The following is a 27,706-nucleotide window of genomic DNA, read 5'->3' as shown; positions in this document are numbered from 1 at the left end:
AGGCAGAAAACTGTTCTCAAGGAGCTCACAGACTAAAAGGGGAAACACTGCAAACAACAACGTACAGATAAGCTCTATTTAGCATTTCAGAGGGAGGCTCCAAGATGAAGACATACAAGAAAAGCCGTTTATTTAATAAACAGAACAAGGTACAATCCCTGGTGGTCAGTTTCCCCAGAGAGTTTCAGGGCAGCCCTCCTGGGGGACCCCTCACTCGGAGAGGGACAACCCACCCTCACTACAACCTCAAAGTTCCTTAACTCCTAAACAGTCACCCGAGGCACTTTCTCCCCTTTCTGGGGGTGGGCTGATTTTGGGGGGAGGCACAGCCACCACCCCTCAGTCATAGCCTTCATCCTCATCCTCATCATCAAAAAAGAAGGTATCTCGATCTAGGTTCTCTGACTCATCATCGTAGGAGAAATTGTCATCATCCAGCTCCTCATCATCATACTCATCCTGCTGCCACCCTGGTACCTCATCCTCATCTTCCTCATCATCTTCTTCTTGACCCAGCTCAGAGGATCCCTGTGGTCTGAGGTGAGAAAGAGAAGGGAAAGAAAAGAGGCACATTTAACAGCAAGTTTATGGAAGGAGTACCTAAAAGGTACTCATTGCACTGCCACGCTGCCCCACACCCCAGCTCAGCAGCACAAGACCCCCTTCCCTCCCCAGTTCCAACAACACCCTCTCACTCCTCTACTCACGGGTTGCTGGGCACATTAGACATCTTCACTTCTTGTGGCTCTGAACTTGGTGGAGACTGAAGACCAATTCGGAAATCCTGCCAGAGGGAAGAGGGATGGTCGTTGGCCATGAGTCACTGAATGGTCAAGAGTCCCCCGCTCATCCACATATCTGTGGATTCAACATCGAGTTGGCTGGGAATGTTTGGGGGAGGGAATAGGAGAAAGGAAGAGAGAGAAAAAGTGGGAGTAGAGGAGGGAAGGCAGAAAGTGAAGAAGAGGAAGAAGAGATGGGAAGAGAGGGGGGAGGAAGAAGTGGGAAAAGTGAGAGAGGGAAGGGAGGGAGAGGGGGAAGACAGAAAACAAGGACCTAAGTATCCCAGACCAAAGTCCAGGTGTAGGAGGAGTAAATGAAGTTCATTGGGCTTCCTCTTTTCTAAGGGTTTAGGGTAAGGATACTGTGCAGTCCTGTACAATGGGCCATGTATATAGGTTAACCAGAATGCCCTTCTCTACCTAACTGAATCATACTCATCCCTTCAAGATCAGCTCAAATCCCATACCTCTATCCATGAAACTTTCCCCAACTACCCAAAAATATCCAGTGACCTTCCTCTCTTGTGAACTAGAACACTCAGCATCTTGACTCCTTACACAGTACTCGAGTGGTAACATAAAGTGGGACAGGACCTCTCTTCACCTGTAGTCAGTCTTCAAACTAAACAGCCGGCCTTCTTAGAAGGCAGGAACCTCTTCATCTAGTGTGTTGATGTTCTACAATGATTCTTGTGAGAGAAGAGGCTCAGATATTCTGTGAAAATGCTAAGAAGACGTACGTGTGTGTGTGTATATGTGTGTGTGTGTGTGTGTGTGTGTGTGTGTGTTGGGGGGGCATCTGTGTGTGCACAGGCATTGTGGCATATGCACCTGTGTGGAGTGCTGCAGGATGGCCAACAATCTCTCCTGAATGCGCCGAAGAAGCTCCAGGCCTGTGCTGAGGCGCTCTGTCTTGAAGAGTTTCAAGGAGGCAGCCAGGTCCTGGCACTGCAGTAGGGTCTCCTCTGCAGGGATGGTTTAGCACAGGGCTCTTTATTCCTTGTGGGCAGGGACAAGGCTCTCCACTGAGCAGAGAAGGAAGTGAGGGCATCCTCTCTATGGGAACCCAAGGCAGAAGGGGAGGGGGAAGGTGGCTCCTGGTCCTGCCTCAAGGCTGAGGAAGGGATAGATTTGAGGTATGCTACCCTAGGAGTGGGAGTCTCACCCAGGAGGATCTGCAGGGCATTGGTGTGCAACTCCAAGTTCTCTGTTTGCTGTTCCACCACATCCATACGCTCGGTGTCCTGGTTGTAGTAACTGTATACACAGGCATAGGCCAGCACCTGGGGGGTGATTAGACAGCCCTCCAATTGCAGCTTCAACCACCTCCCTCCTCAACTGTACTTGGTTTCTGCATCCTCTGTCCAGGGAATCTGGGCCTGTCTCCTTTTCTCCCTTCCCTACTTCAATTTAGATAACGGGAAGGAAGCCAGACCCACCAGACCCCTGCCTCTCCCAAAACACCCCATCCAACCTTTCTGGCTTGCTCTAGGCCCCGGCAGGCATCGATGAGGAAGGTGAGGGGTTGTGGCGGGGGCATCTCTGAGATAGCAGACACACAGCTCCGTAGATTCAGTGTAAACTCCTGCCCAGAGAGACACTCATGAGCACCAGTACACGCAGGTTGAAGTTTCATTCTCCAAAGCATAGCCAGTTCAGGGGCCCTGCTGCTCCTGGGCCCTTAGTCATACCTCCCTAACCCTGAGGGGTTAGGGCCCTCCCACTGAGACCACAGGCTTCCTGTGGGCCTCCCAGGACTGCCTCCCAGCGCTGCCCTTTCACCTGGGCCTGGTGATGGAAAGTACATCTCTCATTGTAGTCCTGAAATCGCTTCTCTTGTCGGGCAGCTTTGCTTACCTGGATGAAGGAACAGGAAATGAGAACAAGTTTTGAGGGACAAGGGAAGAGAATATTGAATAAGGACTCCCCCATCTCTGGGCCTTTCTGTAACCTTCCCCTGCCCCAAACCTGAAGTGTGATGGATGAGGTTCCAGGAGTCGGGTCCTTCTCAGGGATGAGGGACAGAACCTTACCAGGTTAGGGCAGCCCATGGATAGACTCTGAATAGACTTATCAAACCTGCAGAGGGCTGAAATGTCCTAAGTCTTTCTTGCCTTTTTTCCATTCTACTTCCACCAACCTCTCTGAGGGGAATGAGGGGAAGGGAAGCATTCCCTACAACTCATGGATAAACAATGCTTTGGGGCACAAAGCTCAGGCTCTGACCTGTGAGGTGCCCATGTCCTGGTCTCTGAGAGCTTCAACTTCCCATACCCTCCACCCTCAGATCTCCACTCCTCTCACCATGGCCGAGCAGTTGTAATAGTCCTTGTGTGTTGGCTTCCAAGGCTTGAGACAACGCCAACAAAAGCCATGGTTACACTTGGCACATGTCATGCTGTTGGGGAGACCACAGATCAGAAGTCTGTCTTGGGGCAAGGTTGTTACCAGCAATGCCAAACGTCTGGTGGCCTTGGCATAGCTGCCCTTTGCTACAGTATTCCCAAATCCTTTCTGAAGGATGTGAGGAATCATGATTCCTCTAAAATTACTGGGTCATAAAACTCAAGACCTGACATGAGGGGTGCCCATGTCCTGATGATGCCCAGGCTTTTATCCTTCCCAACCCCCAGATCATCATTCTCCCACTCTTCTCCCATGCCTCACAATTTCTGCACACAAATTCTGCAACCTGATCTCAAACCTGGTTCTCAGCACCCCTCCCCAACTGAAAAATGCCCTTTTTCTTGCGTCTCCTCATTTGCTCTAGCCAGGCCAAGTGTAAGGGCTTTAAGGCTAAGGGTTGATCATGCCCTGGGGGATCCCTCTCCCCTGTCTTTACCACAGCTGCTGCCCACTCCCCTTCTTACTGCAGACACCCCTCATTCTTCTCTATAGGTGCCTGGCAGCTGGGACAGCGCTTGGAGATGAGCTTGGCCAGATGCTTGCTTTGAGCCTCCACACTCATGCCCTCATAGTAGCCGCCGTCATCCACCCACTGGGACATGTGACTACAGCTGGCAGGGTAGTGAGCCTGAGATGAGCAGAGAGGTAGAAAAAGGGGATAAGGGGCCCCAAATCCATCAGGTTGGAGGAGTGAGCTCCACTGGTGGAGGAAGGGGGGGGTGAAGGGGAGGGGTGTCAAAAGATAGAATGGGCCAGACTCTGGAGAGGAAGGAGGAAGGAGCATATCTCATCCTGGCAAAAGAATGGGGGATGGAGGGGGGAGCGGAGAGAGAAACAAACCATACTGTGTCGACATGCATGTGTATGGTCTCTGCATGAGTATGTATGAGAGAGACATGTGAGTATGTGTGCAGGGACACACCTCAGGGAAATTACAATTGAAGCAGGAGGCCCAGCCACACTTGGAGCAGGCAGCCCCACAGCCCAAGCCCTGGCGGCACAGGATACGGTCACAGCCCTGAGGGTTGGTGCACCAGGTCATGTTGGAACAGCTTTCCACATACCCCCGCAGAAGGGCCTTCTCATACTGTGACAAACAGAGACACCACGAGAATTAGGTGATAATTCCCTAAGACCTTCTCTAAACCCCAGAATAAAGCCCCTCAAGCTTCTGAGTCACTGTGAAGTTGGGAAAGGAAAGGTTGGGTACCTTGGCAATGACTTCAGGAGAAGTGACAATGGCGCGGATGAAGGCACTGGTGGGCTGAGCAGGACAGTCAGCGATAGGACAGGTACAATTCAACACAAGGTTCTGTTCGATTCGTGTTGTTAGGTACTCGTTCCAGCAGGACTGGGGGAATGCAGGATGGAGGTGGTCAGAACCAAGGACCCCTTACCATCCCACAACTGAGGGTAGACCCTAGGACCTATGAGATTTCCCAGAAGTAGACTATGCCAGATGGCCAGACCCAACTAACTCAACACCAGTCAGACATCTCTCCTTAAGATTAAACTGAAGTGATTTGGATCTCGGTGCAGTAGAAACCAAATATTGGACTTGGAACCAGAAGACTTCGACTTGAATTTCAGCTCTGACACTTACTAGCTATGGACAAGTCATTCAATTTTTCTGAGTCTTAATTTCCTTCTCCACGAAACTGGGATACTTAGATATAGCCTACATCACAGAGATGTTTGAGAAAGTGCTTTGTAAATCTTCACATGCTAAACAAGGGCCAGCTATTATTATTAACTTCTTGAGGAACGACCCAAATCTAAATCTCTGGAAGCTGGGGAGGGAGCACGGGTTTATAAACACCATATGGATGAATATAGAGCAAAGGAGAAGAAAATCAGAAGGGGGGGAGAGGGAAAATATCGATTTTAAGCAGGAATCAGATAAGGTAAAAGGTACAGAGGATAGAGTTTAGTGTTACATGGCTGCCTTTCAAATCCTTAACTTTACCCTAACCTCTCTTCTGAGCCCAATATTTTCTCTAACATCTACTTCCACTCCTCGGTTGGACATGTCTCGTTGGCTATTCTGAAGTCACTGCAAGTCTAACATCTAAAACCAATCAGCAAAACAAATATCCTTTCACTGAAGAAGCTGTGGATGCTGTAAATGTGGTCAGCATGGTGGCTGGTTGTGCTGATCTGCTTTTTAAAAAATTCTTACTATGAGGGAAGCCTTCGTAGGGATGGGAGAGGAATGGATATATTCAGAAATGAGTATGATGTAAAAGCAGAAGGCAACAATGACACTTAAAAGAAAAAAAACGATCTTTCCCCCTCAAAATAGGCTTCTCCTATTTCTGCCAATGATATGTCATTCTCCCAGTCACACAGGCTCCAAAAGCCTCGGGAATCCTTAACTTTTCCATTTCCACTGTATATTTCCAGTTCTCCACTCACAATCTCTTTCAGATTCATTCTTCTCTGTCTCTACTGCTGCCACCACAGCTCAGACCTTCAGCATCTCCCACCTGTACTCATAGGTATCCTCCTCTCATCTCTCCCATTTCTTTTCAATCCATCCTGCACAAAGTTCCCTGGTTAATCATTTTGAATGACTCAAAAATGTACAATAATTTACTATTACACAGAGGATAAAATTCAAATTCCTGGGTTCATCAGTTAGGTATCAACTTTAGCTCCCATTACCCGTCTACGAGAATCCTCTCTGCTGCAGTATGTCTACTCAACTGTAATACAAAAGTCATTCTCAACCTCTAACCTTGGCTTGTGCCACTTTTCTTGCCTGGAACACTTTGCTATCCTAGAGGTGTCAAAGTCAAATAAAAATGGAACACCTATGACTTAGAAAACCACAAATTAATACTATCTACCCTTTTTGTATTTTTATATATTTTTGTTAAACATTTTCCAATTCTATTTAATGAGGTTCAGGCCCCTGGAGTTTTGTCAGCACATCTGAACAGCAAGCCTTCAGTCTGACACTTCTGCGCTCCCCTACCTTTCCTGCCTGTCCCAGCCCAGCCGCTGGAAGCCACACTGTTGTCTCCCACCTCTAAAGTCTGGGAGCATTTAAGCATTTAGCATATTTGAATTGTTCCTGAATTTTTCATTTGTCTCATCTCCTTGGATTCTACATTCTTCAGGGCATGGACTGTTTCACTTTGGGCTCAGGGCCTCCAGGCCCTAGCAGTGTAGTGGCTTTGTTGTTGGGAAATGTTTGCTGACTGATTGAGCAGGGCCTACATTTCCCACTGGTGAACAGTGCAGAGCACAGTGCACATACCAACATCTCGTGTAGACAGCGCTTATAAAGTACTTTTTTCTCACAGCCCTGTAATGTTTCTGTTGTTGTTCAGTCATGTCCAACTCTGTGACCTCATGGACTACACTGTCCATGGAGTTTTCTTGGCAGAGACACTGAAGTGGAATAAGGTAAAGAGAGATTAAGTGACTTGCCCTTAGTCACACAGCTAGCGTCTGAGGCCGAGTTTGAACTCAGGTCTTCCTGACTCCAAGCACCCTTATCCATTGAGCCACCTAGCTGCCCCTAAAGTGTTTTTCTCATAATGCTGTAATGTAGATAATTAAGTTATTATTATCATTTTACAGATGAAGATACTGAGAGAAACACAAGTGAAGTGATCTGGCCAGAATCACTCAACTAATCACACCGGAGTCAAGAACACAACTCAGACCTTCTCAGCACTGACACTCTTACACAGTAGATGCTCAATAAATACTTGTTAAATGAATGAATGAATTGATGGGGTGGAGAGCAGGAAAAGGAGAAACGTTCAGATGAGGAGACAGAGATTCAGAAGGAAATGAAAATCATGTTTTAAGGAAGACTATGGGAGAGAGAGAAGAAAAACTGAGGATGGAAGATAGAGTACCCAAGTGGGAAGGGAATATGAACTGAGGCAGATGGAAAGTCTAGCTTATATAAAAAAATTAAGCGCAGAGGATAGAAGATAGAGGGAGTCAGGAAAGGAAAAGAAGCTGAGATCTTTAGTAAGATGAGAAAAAGATGCATGGCTAGAGGCAGGGGGTCCTCACCTTGCAGCAGTAGTGCATACAGCAGAGGGCAGGTGGCTGATCTTCAGGGCTCAGAGGGCTGACACAAACAGGGCACTGGGTGGGGAGCGGTGGTGGTGTCTGGGCCAGAGGCACCCGAAGGCCTGAGGCCAGCAGCAAGGGCTCTGGATCTTCACTGTAGCTCTGCAGCAGCTGGTCAGCCCCCCATCGGGTGTGGGCCAGTAAATGCAGGGCAACATCAGGCTCCAAGCTCAGGGTCTCCTGTACCTGGTTCACAGTCTGCTGCATTAGGACTTCCACCTCCTGGGGGCTCATGGTTCGGCCTGCAGGTAGCTGCAAGGATGCCAGGGCAGCTACCTCTTTGGGCCTAGTTGGGGATGGTGTATAGAATAACTATTAGTAACCTGGTCTCATACATACAACCTAGCCAAGCCTAACCCACCTCAATCAAGATCAGTCTAGAGACACATTATCTATGACTGTGGGCAAGTACACAAGTGTGGTAAAATTAACCTTTTTTAAAGCATTATGGGAACATGCTCATTAAGAAAAAGCTATAGGAATTCTAAGAAGTAAATACATGTGTCAATCTGTCTTTTGTGCAAACATGGGTTTTCCTGTTTTATAGCAGTTTCACAGAACACAGTAGGTACACGAAAGGAGCATCTGTTGAATAGAGCGAAGTTTTCAAAACAGGTTTGCTCGTAGTGAAACATGCTTAATAAGGAAAATATAATAAGCTGCTTCAGGGCAGAGACTGTTACCTTTGCTACCTGAGTACCTTGATGCACATCATGGATGCAAAATGCCTATTCAACTAAACACTCAGCCTGATGAGGGCAGGTAGGGAGGTGAAAGTTGGAGTCCCAACAGTGCCCACCACAAGCCAAGCTTCCCCCGCTTCCCTCCTGCTCTCTGAGTTGGAAAGAAAGTGAGGGATGGGGGGAGTGGGGAAGGTCCTCCAACCCCACCTGAGCTGGGAGGTCACAGCACTCCGAGTGCCACAGAAAGGGACATTAGCCTGACCCCGCTGGGGATCTGCAGGTTCCGGGGCTGCATATGCCAAGACTTGGGGCCGGTCCTCCTGCCTCCGAACATAGCCCTGGCCCAGGAGATGGAGGATGCAGGAGAGGACATCGGCACTGCTACAGCCAGCCTCCCCACTCATGTTGTTGCCCAGGCCTCTGGGGCTAGATGGGCCCTTCTGCCAGGCCTCCAGCACCTAGGGGCACACACAAAGGTCATCGTCATCCAACCCCAATCCCCTCTCTGGTTTTCACAGAATAACAATAACTAGCATTTATATATCACTTTAAGGTCTGTAAAGTGTTATCTTCATCTGATCCTCACGACACTCCTGTGAGGTAAGTGCTATTATTCCTATTTTACAGATGAGGAAACTGAGGCTGAAAAAGGTTAAAGGCCTTCCCAGGATCACAAAGTGTTTCTAAGGCAGGAGCTGAACTCCAATACACTTTCCCATTTGCCACCTAACTGTCAGAATACACTCTACAGGATCTGAAAATCCAGATGGGAGCTCTGCAGTGCCCCCAGATCCATAGGTGCCCCTTCCTCTCAGTGGCCTCTTCATTATGGAGTTGGGTATACAGATGCTGCTTTCCAATAACTATTCCCCAGGGAGCCCCTGCCTCACCACCTTCCATGAACCCCTTCCCCCATACCAGACAGACAAGCTGATCAATGTGCAGGCCCTTCTCCCCATGGGCTTTGAGGATTCGGACAAGGAGACAGCTCAGCATGTTCCTCTTCCTCTCCAAGGTTCGGCACTCATCCTCCTCCACACTCAGGTATGTCTGGGGGGGGAGCAGCCACAGGGCCTCCCCCCCAGGCTCCTTCTCCACCTCCCGAAGCCGCAGCACACCTGAGACACCACCCCCACCCCCAATGCCCTCAGAAACATGGCCAGGGGACAGGACACAGCTCCTCTGAAGGGAGGGAGTAGTGGAAAAACTTAAATCCCTCCCTTCTCCCTTCACCTCCCCTGCCCTGCCCTGCCCTTCCCCAGGGCAGATGACCTGCACAGCATCCATTACCTACCTCCAGGAGGGAAACCCTGACCCTCATGAAGGCTCAGGGGGCCAAGCCCTGAGATGAGAGGTTGAAGGGCTTGATGCAGCAGCTCTGAAGAAAGGTCTGAGCTCTGAAGCAGAGTATCCAAAGGCACCTCCTAGTGAAAGGAACGACAGAATCAGAGTTATAAAGTACTGCAATGTTAATAGAATAGGAAGATCTTCCCCACCCATTAACAGGCCTAACACATGGAGTCTGTGATCACATGGAGCCAGTGGTCACATGGAACTCAGACTGGAAGGAGCTTGCGAGAGGGTGTAGGGGAGAATGCATCAGCAGAGAGGGAGAACAGGCAGAGCAGAGACAGAGAAGCAAGCTGTGAGTAGGAGCAGTTGGCTCAAGGAGCAGAGAGAGAGAAGAAAGTTGTGAGTGGGCAGAGGGAGGAATTTATCTAGGGAAACTTATTTTTGTGGGGAGGTCTGACACAAAGAAGGTTTAAGATGTTGGCGCTCCCTGGATTAGTGATGAGTACCCTGTTAAATCTTACCTCCTGGTATTCTAATGATGTCCCAAATAAATATTTTGGTTTTGCCTTTGAGGAAGAGAGTTATTTATATTTTGCGAATTTACCCAGGAAATACACATGCATATTCATAGCAGTTGCTATGGGTATCACGTTGATGTTACAAGTACTCCTTCCTATAGTAATTATGGAAAATGCCTGGGCCTTAGGGATAAGGAAAAAGGACTGGCTGGGGTGACAGAAGGAAACCTGTCCTTGGGTGGATGCCTTCTGAAAGAGGTTACTTGGGGACAGAGGCAATTAGGGCTCCTCAGGTGGTCATAAAGACAAAGGACAAAAAAAAGGATGGAGGGAGGCACACAGGACAGAGAAAAGATAGGAAGATCAAAGGTGGTTAAGATCAGGGAGATGAAGGAAAAGGACAGGGCACAGAGAACAATAATACCTCCATCTTGTTGAAGTGCAAAAGAAGCCACATCTGCAAAGTGGAGACATGCAGTGTCCGTGTCCCAAAGAGCAACTCAGCCCGGCCCAGCCATGACCACTGTAGCCGACGGTGAGGCCCCAGTTCCAGGACTGGCCGATTCTGACCTGGGAATAGAGAGAAGGAGCTGGCAACAGAAGTCTTGTCGCTATGTCTTTTCTATGCTTATCTCCTTATGCATATTAGTGAGCTTGTCCTATGTGTCTCATACTGTGCTTTGTGCTATGGAAACCATGAAACTAGTAAGATATGAAATCTAATTCTCAAAGCTATGGAGACAAGGACCATGAGGTTAGGAAGCTACTGAGGGCAAGGAATGTGTCTTCATTACACTAGTAGCTTCTCCTGTGGGCATGGGAAATTATCTATGAACAGGAACAAGGCCAAGATGTTTGGGATCTCAGATGAGATTTAAAAATGACACTGCCTCTATATTATAGTCCTTTGGATAGTCTGAGTCTTCACTGCACCTGTGAACTTAAATGACTACAAAACTGCAGCCTACCACAGAAGGAATGGTTCTTTCTGGCATTAAAAATGAGTATTGCAAAAGCGATTTTAAAATATCTCTTTATTGTACCCCACCCTGTGTATTTTGTCCTGGATAGCTGCCTTGTTTGCCACACCACCCTTGAGCCAGAAAGATAGGTATTACCCATCTCTTGGCTTCCCCTTCCCCAAAGTTCAGAGCAGGGCTCAGTTCAGTGCAGAAGTGAAGGAAACATGATATAGTGCTAGATTTTGAGGCAGGAAAATGGTCCTACAGAAAAGGCGCTGCCACTAAGTGGTTTGGTCTTGGGCAAGCTGTCATCCCTCTAAGGCCCAGCTACCTCACCTAAAGAGTGAGGAAGTTGAACTAGATCATCTTTAACGTCCCTTCCAACTTTAACAGTCGACATCTGATGAAAGAGAAAAATGATTCTAGGTACCGTAGGCACCCATGTACCATACTTCTCCAACATCATCTGTGCCCCCTGGTGGCCATGGCTGTCCATTCTATTTGCCCTTACTGCCACAGAACTCGTGAACTTCTCAAGAGCAGGACGCTAAAGAGTAAAGACTTCAGTGGTAACCTAGCACCTACAGTTTGGTGTGCTGCCTCATTTCCATGCACCCTGATGCCAAAGCTCCTATCCATTGTATCTTCCTACATAAATCCTCTCCTGTCAGGTCTCCCTCCTTATGCTGTTCTCCCATATGCTGAGTCTATTTCTTCCTGTGCCCCTCATCTAGCACCACCTCCCAGCTGTCCACCCCATCCTCTTACTCTGTCTGTAGAAGTTGGAAAATCGGCTGAGGCTGGCGCTGAGAGCTGGGGGGAGGTACTTGTTGGGCTCATGGAGATAGCAGAGGGGGGACACGGGCCAGCAGCGGGGAGACAGGACCACCACAGACACTTCAGGAGCTGGCTCCTCAGGCAACTGCTCTTCCACTGGCTGTGGGGGCAAATCGCTTTCAGGGACCTCCTTCATTCAAGTCAGTCCAATGTAAAAAATACTTAATAAAATCTTACTATGTGTAAGGCACTGGGCCAGGTGGTCTGAGGAATACAAACTGAGTGCCATATAGCCTTCTTCTACCCAGGGAAGGGCTTCCCCAGCTCCATATCTTTTCTGTTCTCTTATCCCTAAATCCCCTGTCCTTTACCTCCTCCAGGGGAGGGGCCTCCAGCCTCCTCTCATCTCACCACCTCCCAGGGATGGGTCTCTGGCTCCTGTTCCTTACTGCCTCCTGGGGCTAGGCCTCTAGTCTCTCCATCATCTCACCTAGGGATGGGTCCCGGGTCCCTGGCCTCTTGCCCTCACCTCCTCCTGGAGCTGGGGCTTCAGCCCCTGCCTCTTGCCTTACCTCCACCTGGGGATGGGCCTCCAGGCCTTGCTCCTCATCCTCTTCCTGTTCCAGGAGTTGCTGGTCAATCTGCTCAAGCTGGAAGAGGTGGTACTGGTGCTGCAGCTCCTCTGATGTGCTCAGGCTGCTCAGCATCTGCTGGGGCAGTCGATTGGGGAAGCAGAGCCCGATCTGCTCCAGCACAGCCCGCTCCAGCCAGCTCGGACCCAGGCTCAGGAGGCGGTCTGCCAGATAGTACCTGCAGCGCATGTAGCCCAGGCCTTACTGAAGACGGACTCAGAGCCAGCCTTCTCTTGGGACCTTGGGCTCCCCCTCTCTGCTGCCGATGGGGCTCTTCCTTCCCTTCCTTCCTTCCCTGAACGGCCCCCCCTAGAGGCCTGACTCAGCCATTCCTGGCTCCCCTGTGTGCCCTCCTTGCTGCCCACCTGCCTGTCTGCCTTCTGAGGCCCCACACTCACTGGTAAAAGTGCTCAAAGGTGGTGGCAAGCTCTAGGCCAGAGAGGACCATCATGGGCTCCAGGCTCCTCTGCAGCTGGCCAAGCATCTCTTCTCCTTGGGGCCCACCTACCCGGCTCCTCTGGATCTGCTGGTCAATGTGCCGGGCAAACTGCTCACTCACCTGGGCACAGGAATAGAAGGGAGAAATGAAAAGGGGGCAGAGGGAAGGGGGGAGGAATGGGAAGAAGGAAGAAAAGAGGCCCTAGGGGGAGAGGACTGGGAATCTGGAGGTGCACATCTGAGGATGAGGGGGCAAAAAGGACTCACGTGGGCAGCAGTGAGAAAGGAGAGCTGGAGCAGAGCTCCAGAGAAGCCCTGGCGAAGGGCCAGCGTGAAGGCTGCCCGTGGCCCAAAGAGCTCTGCCCCAGCGCTCTGGAGCCGCTCATAGATGTCACAGTATCTGGGCACAAGATCTGGCTCCTGCCAGGCTGCAGTCAGAAACCTGCTCACCTGAGGGCAAAAGGCAGGAGCATGAAGGGGAGGGGTGGCCACTGTTGTCTAGGCCTTCCCCACACCCTGCCAGCCCCAACCCTGCCCACCTGCTCTTGCACCACACCCCTCCAACACTGGGTGATACCCCTCAGGCTGCCACCAGGAGGTCCCAGTCCAGCCCCTGAGTTCAGCTCCCGACTCTTACTATTCTTGCTATCTGTGGAGACAGACACATAACAAGGAAAGTCTTAGTCTGTGGGCCCCCAGTTTGAAGATGCTCTCCTGAGACCCCCCCATCCCAGTCCCCAACTTCCCATGATGAAGGGCAGGAGTGGTGAGGAACAAAAGACATCACTCCTCTATCATCAGCCTATAATGTTCTAGGATGGAAGAGAGGAAGAAAATGTCACAGACTTAAAAGAACAGGGGACGTGGGGGCTTAGGGAGAAACACAGGGAAGGGATGGCAGTGGGCTGAGATAACTTCGCTAGGTGAAGAATGGGTACAGTTTTTCTTTCCTGATAGTCCCTATCTGTGGACCCTCAATGAGGACCCATTCCCTGAGACTCACTGGGCCGGGTGGGAGGCTCAGGAGGCGGTCCTGGGGGAGGCTCCACATGCACCAGCAGGTGGCTGAGGCGACGGACCCGTGAGGTAAAAGAATCTGCTCTGTCTTGTGGACAACGGGCCTTCTCTCTGTGCTCCAGGTACTGGCCCAGCAGCCAGGCCAGGGGGCTCACCCCACTGCCATCTGAGAAGGGAAGACAGTTCAGGAAGACACTGCAATATGGGAACAAACACCAGGTAAACGGTCAGGGACAAATTAAGAAATTATGGTGGGATGGAGACTGAGGAATTATTACCAGGGGCAGTTTTTGAAAAAAAGCTACCACAGTAGAAGTTATGGGATGGTTACCAGTGGCAGTTTCTCGGGGAGAGGTTATGGGATGGTTACCAGGGGCAGTTCTTGAGGGAAAGCTATCATAACAAAAGTGATGAGATAATTACCAGGGGGCAGTTGCTAGGAAAGAATTTATGGCTACCAAGGGCAGTTTCTGGGGGAGAGGTTATGGAACGGTTATCAGGGGCAGTTTTGAGAGGAGACATTATAGGATGGTTACCAGGGGTAGTTATTAGGGAAGATGTTACAGAATGGCTACCAGGGAAAGTTCCTGAGGGAAAGCTATCAGAGTAGAACTTGTGGACATCACTGAGGGCAGTTTCTGGGGGAGATGCAATGGGATAGTTACCAGGGGCAGTGATGCTCTGCACTAAGGGGCTGACCAAGGCCTCCCAGCAGGTCCTTCCTAGTGCCTGGGCAGCCTCCTCATCAGGGAGGAATCGATCTGCAAAACTCTGCTCATGGCGCAAAGCCCTGTTCAGTCTGGTGACAGGGTCAGGAGCTAGAGGCACGAGCCCCTGGCCCCAAGACTATCCCTCAATACCATACCCTGAATGTTCTCATGTCAAGAGCCCCCCACAGACATCAGGAGGGCCTCATCCCCCAGAACTGTTCTATCCCCCTCCTCAAATCCCCCAGGACTCTCTCCTGTCCTACTCCCCCCTCCTCCACCATGTTAGCCCCAGCCCCAGCCCCAGCCCAGATGTCCCTCTCCACACCTAGGGCAGAGCTGCAGTAGGCGCTTCCGGTCCTGAGCAATGTCCTGACTCCAGGCTTGGGCTCGAACAGTGTAGAAAAGGTGTGTGCGGCGACACAGCTGCTCTCGGAACAGTGGCCAGAATGTGGGTTTGGGGCCCAGAACTTCCACTCCTCGCACACGGGTGTCAATACCACCCTGAAACACATGACTGTCATTGACTTCCTGTAATAGCCTGGCTCCCTCCCCAAGCCTTCCTTCAGCCAAGCTTTGGCATAAAGTGCTGGTAGAAAATTAGGGCCCAAAGTCCCACCAACCTAGAGTGTCTCATAACTATCCAGAAACAACTCTCACATTATAAGAATGGTATTGCCTCCTGGACCTCTTTCCAACCAGGTCAAGAACCCAAACTGAAAGTCTGATATCCTTCCTTCAAATACTTCATATGCTAGCAACAACTCTCCCACCCCTATTACCTCCTCCTGTCCCTGATCACAAAGCTGTTGTTCTGTTTAATGCTTCCTTATCCTTATCCTCTTCCCATCCTTGACCTCCACAGACCCGGGACTAATACTCTACCTGCTGGCAGCGCTTGATACGAATCTGAAGGATGGGCCAGAAGCGGGTCAGGTTCTCCAGGAGCAGCACCCGGCTAGCAGAAGGCATGACATTTACCTGAGGCAGGGAAAAGAGCTGCCAAGTTCCTGATGATGTAGAAGGGAGGTGTGCTCTCTCCCTCTTGCCCCTCATCATCTTCCTATAACCCCAGGGACCACTAATCTCTATCTTTCTTCACAAGGTCCAAGAGACCTCTGGGCCCCCCCATTCTACAATCCTAACTCTTAGCCTCACTATTTATGCCCTCCCTTGGGACAAAAGTCTAAAGAGTTCCCTCTGGGGGAGGAGGAACCCTCTCTGCATCGGCTTGAGGCCACATGTAATGATAATTACTAGGAAAGGGAGAAAGGAGTAAGGGGGATTCTCACTGTGTTGAGCTCAGTGCTGACAGAACTGGCATTGTCTCCCCCCAACACCACCACACGGGCTGGCATGTAGCTTGAGTCTTCACTGGCCACCAGCAGAGTCAGCTGTCTGAGGGGGAGGAACCCATCAGAGCCCATGCCCAGAGGGCAGCTCCTCAGTCAGGGTTCAGAGACTTCCTCCTCTCCTGTACTTCTAGGTCCAGGGAGTCAAAGAATCAAAACATTTTAGACCTGAAAGGGATCTCAAGAAATCATGTAAGTCCCCCTCCCCTGCTCTTCCTTTTACAGATGAGGAAAGTGAGGCTCATAGAAATTAAGCGATTTGCCCAAGGTCAACAACTGAATACGTGGCCAGTCGAACCATGAGCAGACCCAGACAGCCTCCTACCACGTGAGGGCTCTTGTGTGAGAGTCCAGGGAGGTACAGACATAGCACCCTAATGCATGATAGTGTGTTATGCAGAACACAGGGAACATGTGAGCATGTCCCACATGACTGTCCATTGCACCACACCTGACAAGAACCCCCCGGTGCATGTGCAGGGTGATGTAGTGAGAGCCAGTGCTGCCATTGGATTCCCAGTAAGTCTTAGGGTTTCGGTCAGTCAGCTTGCTAGCTCCATGAGGATTGGATGACACTTCCACCTTCTCCCAACACTTGTCCTCCTTCACCTCCACACTGGACCCTGGGGCCAAAAAGGAAGGAAAGAACAAATCCCAGTCTGGTTGAGGGGAGAACAAGGGACAGAGGACTGCAAGGAAGGAGTGGAAACACCACGAGTGTGGGACAGATGGGGGTGGGAGAGGTGGCCACTGACCCTGGCAGAGATGCCTGAGGAAGACGTCAAAGAAAGGGATGTTGATGGGCCGGTGGGATCTTCTGTGTTCTTCGATTTGGCCGAGCACCATCTGTGACAGGGGTAGGAGTGAGTTCGACAAACGGGGGAAGAGAGGGACAGGAAGAAGCACAGTAACACGGTGTATGGCAAAAAAAAAAAAAGGTCCAAGGACTAAGAGTTTGCTTTTTCCTCCTCCCACCAAACCCTATACTCTAGTATCATGCAGGGGTCTGGGTAAAGAATACCACATACCCCGAGTCATGGTCTGACGCTTCCTCCCTTCCACCTAAACCCCAGTAACCCCCTCCCGTGCTGCTGGGGTCCCACATTCTCATTCAGTACTTTCCCTCACCTCCCGCCCCAATGTGTTGTTATTTCCTAGGCTCTGTCTCCTTCATTTCCCATACTCCTGACCTGGATACATCCAGCCAGGATGCTCGTTGTGAGGTTACTGTAGAGCCGGGCATGCTTCTCACACTCGCTCACTAGGTCCCGGAGCTCAGGTCCCAGGAGCAGCTGTGCTGTGTGCTTGTCCAGGGCCTTGGTGAGGGCCTCTCGAGCTCCCAGGCGGCACAAAACCACTGCACAGTCCTTGTGTAACGTGGCCAGGCGATGCAGAAAGCGGATTAATTCCTGGACCACCTGGGATGGGAACCAGGGAAGGTAAAGTAGAAAAGGGCCCAGGACCAAGAGATGGACAAAGCCAAATACACAAAGTTCAGTCAAACAGATTCAAGGATAGATATAATAGAAAACAGGAGTCAGGCAAAAGGAAACAGCAACACATAATGTCTTCTATTTCCTACTTTGGATGTTGTTCCCCAGTCTCCCTCCCTACTGAAGAGTCATACCTCCCGGTCATTGCTGGGGGCATTCATGCAGGCCAGACATGGTTCCATGGCCTCATGCCAGGGGAGGAGGATGGCATCAGGGAAATCCAGCAGCCTGATAAGTATTCTGGTAGAGATTGAAATAGAGTCTTTTTACCTCATACTGACCACTGACTTTCACTCCTGCATGGGTCTCTACCCTGTCTCGACATCCTCTGATCTCAGGTCCCACCCTCTGTCATTCAATGTGCCCAATATTTCTCTCCCTCTCACTTATCCCCTCACCTCAAAACTGTCATATGCAGTGACTTGTTAGGCCCTGGGGTCTCCAGGCTCTGTAGCAACAGCAGGAAAGGCTGGGGCTGATTCTGAAGCCTCTTCAGCACCTGGTTCACATCACCCTCTCGGGATCCTTCAGGACAGATGCTTCGTTCCAGCTCCAAAAGTAGCTCTCCAGAGGGACCAGCGCTCCCCACCAGACTTCGTAGCAATGGCTCATCCGTTCCAGCCTGGGGCTCAGGGCAAGGTGGCTCTGCTACTATAGCTCAAATACACAGGAGGAAGGGGGTAAATATGCACAACTGAAGGCTTACCCCCCCCAACCTAGGAATATTTAGGAAATTCTCTTTTTTCTCAGACCTTTTGTGAATTTTCTCTTTTTAAAGAAAGTCACATTACACATAATATATTTTTATGTTCCCAAATTAAGTGATTCCAAATCTGGAAAGATAAAAAAAGTATTGCCCCGTTTCCATTTCCCCCAAAATTAAGTAAAAGGAGATTCACCCTTTCCAAAGTTTCAGAATTTCCAAAATTTTTCTATTTCTAGCCATGTTCTTTTCCCAACTCTAGGGACCACCTTACCTTTCTCCACTCTCTCTGATCCTTGGGGAATTCTAGATTGCCTCATTAAGGGGAAATCAAGAAGTCATCTTATCTCTCCACTTTCTGGCAGTATAATATCAGAACCAACCCAAAGAAATGAGAGCATTCCCTCTCCAGAAGGGACTCCCCAGCCTCTATTCACTGCCCATTCTAAAGCCTCTCGTACCTCAGACTCAGGAAATCCACATTCAGATTGAAACTGAGGATCACTGAACCCCATTTTTCTTATTTCTCTCTGACCTTTAATAAATCCCGCAGTGGTAATGCTGATAAATCAATGTCTCAGGGCCCAACTAGAGGCTAGTGGTCTTTGATTTCTGTAAATTCTAGAACCAAATGCCACTCCCCAGACGCTCCTGACCCATGGGGTACCTGCATGCTCTGGACTGCCAGGAGGCCCATGCTCTGACAGCCTGCTGAGCAAGGTGAGGATGAGGGTACGGGTGGGGGGCACAGGCTCTGACCCTCCACCACAGTGATTGTGAAGGGCTTCCTGCAGCTCCTGGGTTGCCAGTTGTTCTCCTAGGGCCTGGTGGTTGCACATGAGCATGCTGAGGAGGAGCAGTCCATTGCCAACAGCTGAGGAACACCTAGAATGGCGACAGGGGAGGGGAGAAGGAATGGGAACAGGGGAGGAAGGAAGAACATAGGACTTAGACTGGAAGGGACCTCAAAAAGCATTTAATCTAACCCCTTCACTTAAATGATGAAGAAACTGAATAGAAAGACTCCGTTTTAGTGACTTGTCCAAGGCTAAATTGGTAGTCAAAGTATCTGACCTAGATTTGAATTGAGGCATTCTAAATCCAAATCCAGTGTTTTTTCCATTACACAATCCCGTGGCTGAATCAGGAAAAGAGCTCCAATAACAGGCTTCCTGATTCATTTATTCATTAATTCAACAATGATCAACCCTTCAGTTTGCAGAGCACTGCGCTAATACTAAGAAAGATACAAAAAGTAGTAAAAACATTGTCCCAGCCCTCATGGCCCTAAAATAGTACTCTCTGTACGTATAAGTACAACTCATACATCTCCCTGCCTCTAGGAACATACTAACTCAGGCCTGAAAAATAAGAATTTTTATGTGTGTGTGTTTACATATACATACATAATCATATACACACATACATATACATGTACATATATAGGACATGGCCAAAATGGGAATTGATTTTGTTTGACTAAGCATATTTGTTATAAGGGTTTTTTTCTCTTACTGTTCTTTTCCCAACAGGGAGGGTGTCAAAGGGAGAGAAAATAGATTTGTTTGCTGAAAAAAATTAAATTAAAAAAAGAAAAGGGTCTTTTTTCTACAAATGTTAATGATCTCTTCACTCCACATTCCCATCCAGAATCTTCCCCAATATCAGTCAAGACAGTACCACCAATGATAGAAGGACAGAAAGATAAAGGGAATTTCTGCAAGGAGGAAAAGGTGAAAGTAACCCTTGTGGCCAAGTAGTGCCAAGCCTCAGAAGGGTGTAGGAGGTAACTGTGTTATGTTGAGTAGTACAGAGGTGATAGGCAGTAAGGGGGAGGCAAAAACCAGCAAAAACCTTTACCCTTCAGTTTGTAGCATAAGGATGACAGCAGCAGGGATTGCCCCCAACAGGCTGTCAGTGCCAGGGCGGGCAGCTGAGCCAATGCTGGCAAATATTTCCTGGATCATCTGGGCTTCAGAAGCTGCCAGGGGAGATGCTCGACCACTGCCTCCACTGGGGAGTTCACAGGGCCCAGCACTGGCCAACACCTTCAGTGCCTGCATAGAAAAGTGGTAAGACTGGTCAGAACCATCCCTATGGTATAGTGATATCAGTGGCTGCTGTTGTGTAGTGCTCTGTTGGGGCCTATGATGCTAGTAGCTGACCAGGGCTTCAAGGAAACAGCTGGTAAGCAAAAGGTAGCTCTGACAACTGGTACTAAAAATGACAGAAGATACAGGTCATCAGTTGGCAATGCTCTACCTTACTCCATCAAAGCAAAGGTGGGAGAACTGTCTCCCACTTTGAATCAGATCATAGGACTGTCCTCCTGGGATTTCTTTTCACTTTGACAGTTGTTTTGGATATTCATTTAAAACTGACTTCTGCTGTAAAAATGTTGAGGACTGGAGAGTATCATGATCTGTCTAGGCCCCACATAACCCTAGGGATAGCACTAGGAAAGGTTGGGAAGTAGTGAAGATCACCACGGTCTATCCCCATTCCCCCTACTTACCGCCAGCCCAGCCTGTTGCACAAGAATCGAAGTCTTATACTCCTGCATGCAGACCAGCACGGCATAGACTCCACCTTCTGTGGCAAAGAGGGGACGCCACTCATGTTTAGCCATGAGCAAATAAAGAAGGCGTAATGCCAGTACCACCAGCAGTTTTTCCCCAACCTGATTGGTCAGAAGCTCAATCAGTGTCTTGACTAACTTCTCTCTACAGGGAAAAGATATCAGAGCAGCAAATAATTCTGATTTGGAGATCAGGGGGTAGGGGAGAATGGAATACACTTTTCCCACTTCCTAACTTGACTCTCCACTCTTCTAAGCCATAAATTCTCCCTCATTTATCTCAACTGATTCTTCCTAACTCCTAATCTACCTACAACCTTCTCCCTTCACTTTAATGAATTCTCCCACTTCCCAACCAACCCTTTTCTTGCCCTACTTCCAATTATATTTCCCATTGCTCTGAAGTCCTTGCTCTCCCTCCTCATTCCCTCTCCCTGTGCTAGCCCCTATTCCTTCTTCCTATGCCCCATGTCCTACTCTGATCAGCTACTCTAGCTGGCTCAGTTTTCTGGCCTCATCCCTCCCACCACCTTCCTGACTTTCTGTCACCAATCACCCACTATCTCTCCTAGGGTCTGACCTGAGGGCTTTGTCTGGACGGAGCAAAGGGTGGTCTCGCCCTGCGGCTTCTTCCACAGCTTTAGAGAGGGCATAGAGCCCTGAGAGTTGCAGGTTTGCTTCTGAGCTGGATCTCTGCACCATGGCAATGACTTCAGTCACATGCTGCTCCAGGGAGCTCCTCCGACCAGGACCCCTCAAGGCACTGCACAGTTCTGGAGTGAAGGGAAAAAGAGACAACATCTCAGGCTTCCTTGATATAGGATGCTCCCTGGATTCCTTGGCCAACAATCTCAAGATTCCAAGAGGTAAGTCTATTCAATTAAGATGAAGACTGGGAGACCCTAGAACATCAATTTTCCTCTTTTAGGAATACTGCAAACAGAGAAGAAAGATAAGGAGGGTTGGATCCCAGTCAAATCCAGAGGAATGGATCCTTAGGTAAAAAATGTAGGCCATGACCTTACTTAAGGCCTAGCTTACAGGCTAAAGTGGCCTTCCTTCCCACTCTCCTCTTCCTGGACCATCAAATGCCTAATGCAAATCTCTACTTGACTTTGCTATGGCTGAACTCACCACTGGCTGACTCTTTCAGCTCAAGGGGCAGAATCAGCCCTTCCGCCACCAGAAGCTGGTTGAATAGCTGGGAATCATTCTGTGCCTTGGGGGGCTCAGCTTCCACCTTGATTTTCTCAGGCAATGATGCCTTGGGGGTGCAGGTGTCCTGAGGGACTACAGGGGCTGGGCTAGCTGAATTTCCTTTGTTAGGCTGTGGCCCATACTTGCAGTAGACACGAGAGCTCAGCAGGTCACTGTGGGTACTGCCCTGGCATTGCCCACTGAGTGCCAATACCAGCTTCTGTGCCAACTCCATTGGCACTGAGAGTTCACCCAGGGCCTCTTCCTCCAGGGTCTGTGGACAATGAGGAAAACTCATTATACTGAACAATAGGGAAAAGGAGCCATGGGGATTGAGAAGAAATATCTTTCTTGGAATACCTTCTCATCTTCCTCTATTCTGGGCCTTTGTTTCCTCAGACCCACATATAGTTTTTGAAGCCCCTCTCCTGACCTGATTTCCACTTACTAGCCCCTCTCATCCTGACTCACTTCCCCCCATCAGCAGACCAACCTCTCAGAGTTCCACTCCTGGGCCCAACATACCTCCCCATCTGGGTTCTCCTGGAGGAGCCGGAGAAATTCCTGTTGCTCAGGCCCATCCAGCTTCTTTATGAAGAAAAGCAGCTCCCACCACTCAGCCTGGCTCAGGCATCCAGACTCTGTGCTGCTCTGAGCCTCAGGTTTAAGGTACGGCACAGCATACAACCCCCCAAGGGGCTTCCAATCTAAGGAAGGAGGCACTGTGGGCATAAGACATGAAGGGATAGACCAACTGTCCCAGAGAATGTGATACTGGACCCATTCGGGGCAGCTGAGGGTCAGAGGCAGCATCTCTCTTTGGTCATGGTAGCTCTACCCAGACAAGCCCCCATGTACCACTTCTCAAGGAACCTATGTGATTTCCTCCCCAAGCTCACCTATACCTGGGGCTTGGGACCCACTGCCCCCTGTTCCTTTCTCTGGCTCAGCAGCAACTTTGTCCTCAGTTACAGGACCCAAAATCTCCACCATGTGCCAGTGTACCCAGTATGTGCGGCCTGTTGACTGCCACAGCACCTGGGGCATGAAGAGGGGAGGGAGAAAGTTCAGTCACCTGAGTCCGGGGAACAACCTCAGCTGGAGGCCTAGACCTGGGTCACATAATAATTAATGATCATGATAATAACTAACATTTATATAAAACTTCCTATGTGCCAAGCACTATACTAAATGCTTCACAATTATTACTTCATGTAAGTCCTCTCAAAAGCTCTGAGAGGTACAGGCTATTATTTATCCCTATCTTATAGATGAGGAAACTGAGAAAAGAGGTTAAGTGACTTGCCCAGGGTCACACAGCTAGTGAGTGTCTAAAGCTGGATTTGAACTCAGGTCTTCCTGACTTCAGAAAAGAGGGAGCTGGGCAGACAGGCAGCACAGTAGATAGGGCCCTGAGCTTAGAATCAGGAAGACTTATCTTCATGAATTCAAATCCAGCCTCCAGCACTTACTAGTTGAGTGACCCTGGTCAAGTCACTTCACCCCCCCTTGCCTCAGTTTCCTCATCTGCCAAATGAGCTGGAGAAGGAAATGGCAAACCACTCCACTTATCTTTGCCAAGAAAACCCCACATGGGGTCATGAAGAGAAAGACTGGATTGAAACACCCAAACAACAAAAATAACAACTTCTTGACTCTAGCCCCTGCATTTTAGGCCCCTTCCACATGGAGACTCCATGACAGTCATACAGCCAGGGCTTAGACAATTTCTCTCTAGAGTAGAGGCTGGGGGAAAGAGACAAAAAGGACACAAACATGTATTCCTCTCCTCTGCCAAATGAGAAAAGAATGTGGGCAATGGTATCCTTAGACATCTCTGTCTCCTTTTCACTTATCAGGAATCGTCTATCTGCTCTCTTAGTGATAAAATCTTCTCCAAATGGCCATTCTCCCTCCCCAGAGGGTGAGGTAGGGATACAGTCACTCTCTGACCTTCCCCTACTTTCTGTCTTTCTCAGGGATGCTATTCTACCTATCCTCCAACTCACTCACACATACCTGTACAGGGGGCATTCCATTGTTGCTCTGGCGGAACTCTCCTTGGTCCCCAGCACTGATCTCCTCATAATCCTCCAGCATTCGAACACGCATCCCTGGCTGCAATGTCTCCTGAACGTAGTCAGCATAGCCACTCAGGCTCGAGAACTCAGACCGTGGTCTGAAGGCCCGGCTTGGCCTCCTTGGGGAGGCAGGGGTAAGCAGGGTTGGGAGGATGGTGCTTGGCACAGATGATCGGGGCTGAAAGATAGATCGGGCAGGCCGAGGGGGGGATGCAGGCTGCCTCCCTGGGCCCCGGTCCCATCCCATACCCCGAACCAATTCTGAAATCAGGTTGCCCATGGCCATGCTGAACTCCAATTCCCTCTGTCCACGGCTCTTCTCCACACTGGAGGCCTTGTTAGGGGAGCACCGGTTCCCCCACTCCCCAGACCCTGGCTCCACGCTGCTACTTAGCTGGTCCAGGAGGGATGTGACACACAAGTAACGTTTCACTAAGGAGAAGAGCAGCTTTCCAGGGATCTGCAGGATAAACACCCTGGCCTCAGTTTAACCATCTCCCCACTTTGCTTCTCCTAACCCTACTGCCAACAGACAGGGAGATAAAAACTCGGCCCACAGCCCTTTTCCCGACTCCCTTAGGTTACCTGGGGCAGGTGGATCCCTTCAAAGGCCATGCAGTGCTCTTCAGAAGATGTGGTCTCTGCAAACAGCTCCAACAGAGTGGAGCGGCTATCAAAGTCCATGTGCTGTTCGATGCCATCCTGCTGGCTCAGTGACAGGAGCACATGGGCCCTGCTCCCTGAAATACAAGCCCTGCTCTGCATCCTGTCCCAGGGAACCCACTCCACTTATCACCTTCTGCCCACTCCTCAACTCTTATCATCTGCCTCTCTTACACTCACTCTCTTCCACCCTCCAGCAGAACCAGGTCCTTTCCCATCAAAGGGGCTGACAGGGGGACCAAAGTGCTCTGAGAAGTGACTATGCCTTATATGATAACCATCTGTACTGACATCTGGCCAGCAAGTTCTAAACTCTATGAAAGAGAGTGAAACTCTATGAAACTCTCTCTTTCTGTTCACATCTCTTTTTCATCAATGGTGTGAACCTGTAGCTCTAAGTTCACTGCAACTGGGCATAGGCTGACATCACTTTCACTCTCATGAAACCAAAAGGTCCTGACATCCTCTTTTTGCAAGTTGTCCCACCTCCTTTCCTGCTTCCCTTTTCTTTCCCTCTGGCCCTCACCAGCATCATGGGCTGCCAAGGCCTGTAGCATCTTTCCAGCGCTCCTGCGAATCTGTGGCTCAGGGTTGCCCAGCATGTGCATGAGCAGGTCCAAGGCTCCTGTCTCCCTGAAGACACCAGCAAGGGGTCCGATGCTGGCATAGGCGCTGAGCACGTGGATGGTGTGTAGCACAGAGGCGGCAGGACTGGAGCCCCCCCCACCATCCAGCTGCCGGGCAGCTCGACGCACCAGTCCTCGGACATCTGTGGCCATCTCTCCCAGAGAGGCTTCATCCAGCCCCCCGGCATCCCGGGGAAAGGTGCCCGCGCTCCCCACTGGTTCATGCTGCGGTCCCTTGGCTGGGGCTCGTTCACCAAGCAGCATGGGACAGCTGGCATAGACCTCCGGGGCTGAGAGCCACATGAGGATATGCTCTGCCTTGCCTTCTGAAGAACTGCCACTGCCTATGCCACCCTCCTTCCCACGCTGAAGGACAGTCCAACGGATCAAGTACTCTGGATGCCCATCGTGACCCTGGCGCTGCCGGAGCAGTTCTTCAGGGTATGCCTGCAGTCGTGGGCCCAGGGGCACCAGCAAATCTCTGCTTCTTCGTTCTCCCACCATCCTGGGCACCTAGAACAGAGGAGGAAAAGGAGCAGAATGAGAAAAAGTACCCGTTGTCAAATAAGCATCTATGGGATGTGGAAGAAGGTTGGATGTGGAAGAATTCTGTTGTGGACAGAATTCACTGATCATATTAGGACAGAGGAAAGAGGAGCCCAGGACCAGTGATCAGGGTGGGGACATAGACAAAAGGAACTGGGGCTGTTGTGGGGATAGATGGAAGTTGCAGGAGAACATCAGATGGCAGACATGAAGAGACTAGGACTAGAACAGTATGGAAGGCAAAGCAGGCATTTGATTTGAGAAGACAAGGAAGTGAAGTGAGGCACGATGAGAACGATGATACTGATGAGCAGTACTAAAATGATGGGTCATAGATTTAGGGCCTAAAAGGACTTTAGAGGTCATTTTGGAAATAAAAGAGACAAGGAAGATGGTTGGTACAATCTGGAGAAGAGACTCAGGGAGAACTGAAAGTGAAAAGTGATCAAAAAAAGGAAGGAACAACAGTTTCAGTAGAAAGAAGAGGTTACAGGCCAGATCAGCCTGGTGTCACAATGGTAAGTACCTAAACCAAAATTAGTATCTGGGGGATGATACAGGAAGATAATCACAAGGGAACATTTTAGAGCACGCAGACCTGGACAAAAAGTGGCAGAATCCAGGACGTGTGGAAGTGCGGGGCACAGACATGGAAGGTGACCATCACTGAACAGCCCTCACCATGCCCGCTCGGACAACTCCTTCCAAAGGGCTGTCCTCTCATGCCTCTCCTACACCATTCATTCCACCCTTCAGGCCAGCCAGGGCAGAATCACATGCCCGCGGGGGGGGGGTGGTCATGGGTACGTGTGAGGGGGAGGGCTACAAACAACAGGGGGTCACCAGGGTGGGGGGGTCTCGAGGATGGCTGGGGGGCCGCAGCACGTGGGAGGCTGCGGAGACGAGGAGCGCCGGGGGCCGGCAACAAGCGGGGCGAGTCGGGTCCGGGGGCGGACAGCGGGGCGAGGGCATGGCCAGGGTGAGTAAAGCGCCGCGGGGGTCACGGAGGGCGCCCGGGGCAGGCTAGCAAGCGTGTGAGAGGGTGATCGGGCGAGGGAGGAGGGTCCGAGAGGGGCTGGGGAAAGAGTTTGGGCAGGAGGTGCCTGAAGGGGGAAGGGGAGGCTTTGTGGGGGAGGGTCGGACGGGGGGGCGTACGTGGGGGGAGGAGACGGCGTGAGGGGGAGGGCCAGGGCGGGGTGACCGTTGGTACAGGGAGTGGACTCCTGGGGCCGCGCGGCTTGGGGCGGCGGGGGAGGGTTCGAAGTGGAAGGGGATGGAGAGAGACAGGGGACCCCCACCCCGTGCGCACGCTCCTCTCACCTCCCGCCGCCCCGCGCGCCCCCTTTGCCGGCTCCGACTAGACGGTCCCGCCGGACCCGGCCGCCTCAGTCAGCGGGCACCCTCACTTCCGGGTCCTCTACTGCACCTGCGCTCACTGTCCGGCTTCTACGGAAGCCAGGCAGAAGGCCTCGGAGGGGAGAAGGGTGGGTAGCGCCGAAGCGGAGGCGGAGAGCTGTGCGCGTGCGCAGCGCCCTCCTCCGGATAGGGCGGTGCCTAGCCTCTCCCGACTTCTACCGGGCTGGTGCGGCGACTCCAGCGCCGGGGGGCTCGCGGCGGGGGAGGCGATGACGTCACGGGGGCCAGGCGCGGGGCGCTTTTCCCAGGTGGCCCAGGTGGCAGGAGCGCCCTGCGGGGAACTTGGGCTGAACTCCTTCCCCTATCCTCTGCCTGAGCCTTTATCCAACTTTACTTCCATGTCCCTATTTCTGAGCCCTTATCCGCGCTCTCGTTTCTTGTTTTTTTTTTCCATCTAAATCAGTATTTTTAAATTTTTTAGGAATTTTTTAAATTTTAAATTATTTTTTAAATTTGTTTTTAAATTTTCAACCATTATTTAAAATTTAAGAATGTTTAATCTTAAAATAATAAACATTTGAATTAAATTTTTTTTCTGCCGTGTCCCCATGACCTTTACCCACCCTGACACATGAAGACCTCCCTCTCCTACCAGACGGTTAAATGAAACAAAGTAGCACTTTAACCAGATCTGAAAGAGTCCAGCCTCCTTTCATTCTAAAGGAGAAGACAGTACATGTGGGGGAGGGGTGGCCAGGAAGGAGCGCTTCGTTCAGGGAAGATGACAGGGACGCTAAGTGA

The 27,706-nt window shown here is 50.4% G+C and overlaps 1 protein-coding gene across 15 annotated transcripts; it reads right to left on the bottom strand.

Moving 5' to 3' along the window:
* Positions 1-113: 113 nt before the first annotated feature.
* CUL9 (cullin 9) lies at positions 114-27,076 on the bottom strand. Of its 15 annotated transcripts, XM_072642220.1 has the most exons (42): positions 26,148-26,290; positions 24,904-25,516; positions 24,300-24,454; positions 23,653-24,174; positions 22,533-22,671; positions 22,159-22,355; positions 21,571-21,907; positions 21,017-21,209; positions 20,374-20,581; positions 19,719-19,915; positions 18,526-18,743; positions 17,554-17,812; positions 17,290-17,395; positions 16,853-17,080; positions 16,418-16,508; positions 16,114-16,285; positions 15,603-15,708; positions 15,196-15,291; positions 14,639-14,814; positions 14,269-14,402; positions 13,590-13,769; positions 13,126-13,235; positions 12,966-13,036; positions 12,854-12,884; positions 12,547-12,707; positions 12,089-12,326; positions 11,508-11,676; positions 10,202-10,347; positions 9,261-9,390; positions 8,885-9,084; positions 8,174-8,424; positions 7,224-7,569; positions 4,399-4,539; positions 4,111-4,275; positions 3,653-3,816; positions 3,087-3,180; positions 2,565-2,639; positions 2,257-2,367; positions 1,948-2,065; positions 1,614-1,747; positions 708-784; positions 114-535 (listed from the first exon to the last, which is right to left on the bottom strand). In XM_072642220.1, exons 1-42 carry the CDS (start codon positions 26,271-26,273, stop codon positions 340-342), a joined length of 7,581 nt encoding a protein of 2,526 aa, XP_072498321.1. In that variant the 5' UTR covers positions 26,274-26,290; the 3' UTR covers positions 114-339. The 15 variants fall into 15 exon arrangements, 12 of the variants coding, with proteins under 12 accessions (XP_072498321.1, XP_072498323.1, XP_072498324.1 ...); XR_011974272.1 differs by having other exon boundaries at positions 708-858; positions 1,614-1,838; positions 12,854-13,036; positions 26,148-26,303; XR_011974274.1 differs by having other exon boundaries at positions 708-858; positions 12,854-13,036; positions 26,148-26,299.
* Between the last annotated feature and the right edge of the window lie 630 nt (positions 27,077-27,706).

Source organism: Notamacropus eugenii, chromosome 2 (genome assembly GCF_028372415.1).
Source record: "Notamacropus eugenii isolate mMacEug1 chromosome 2, mMacEug1.pri_v2, whole genome shotgun sequence".
NCBI classification, from domain to species: Eukaryota; Metazoa; Chordata; class Mammalia; order Diprotodontia; family Macropodidae; genus Notamacropus; species Notamacropus eugenii.
Note: the sequence above shows the minus strand (reverse complement) of the source record. Positions and strands in the feature narration are given on the sequence as shown.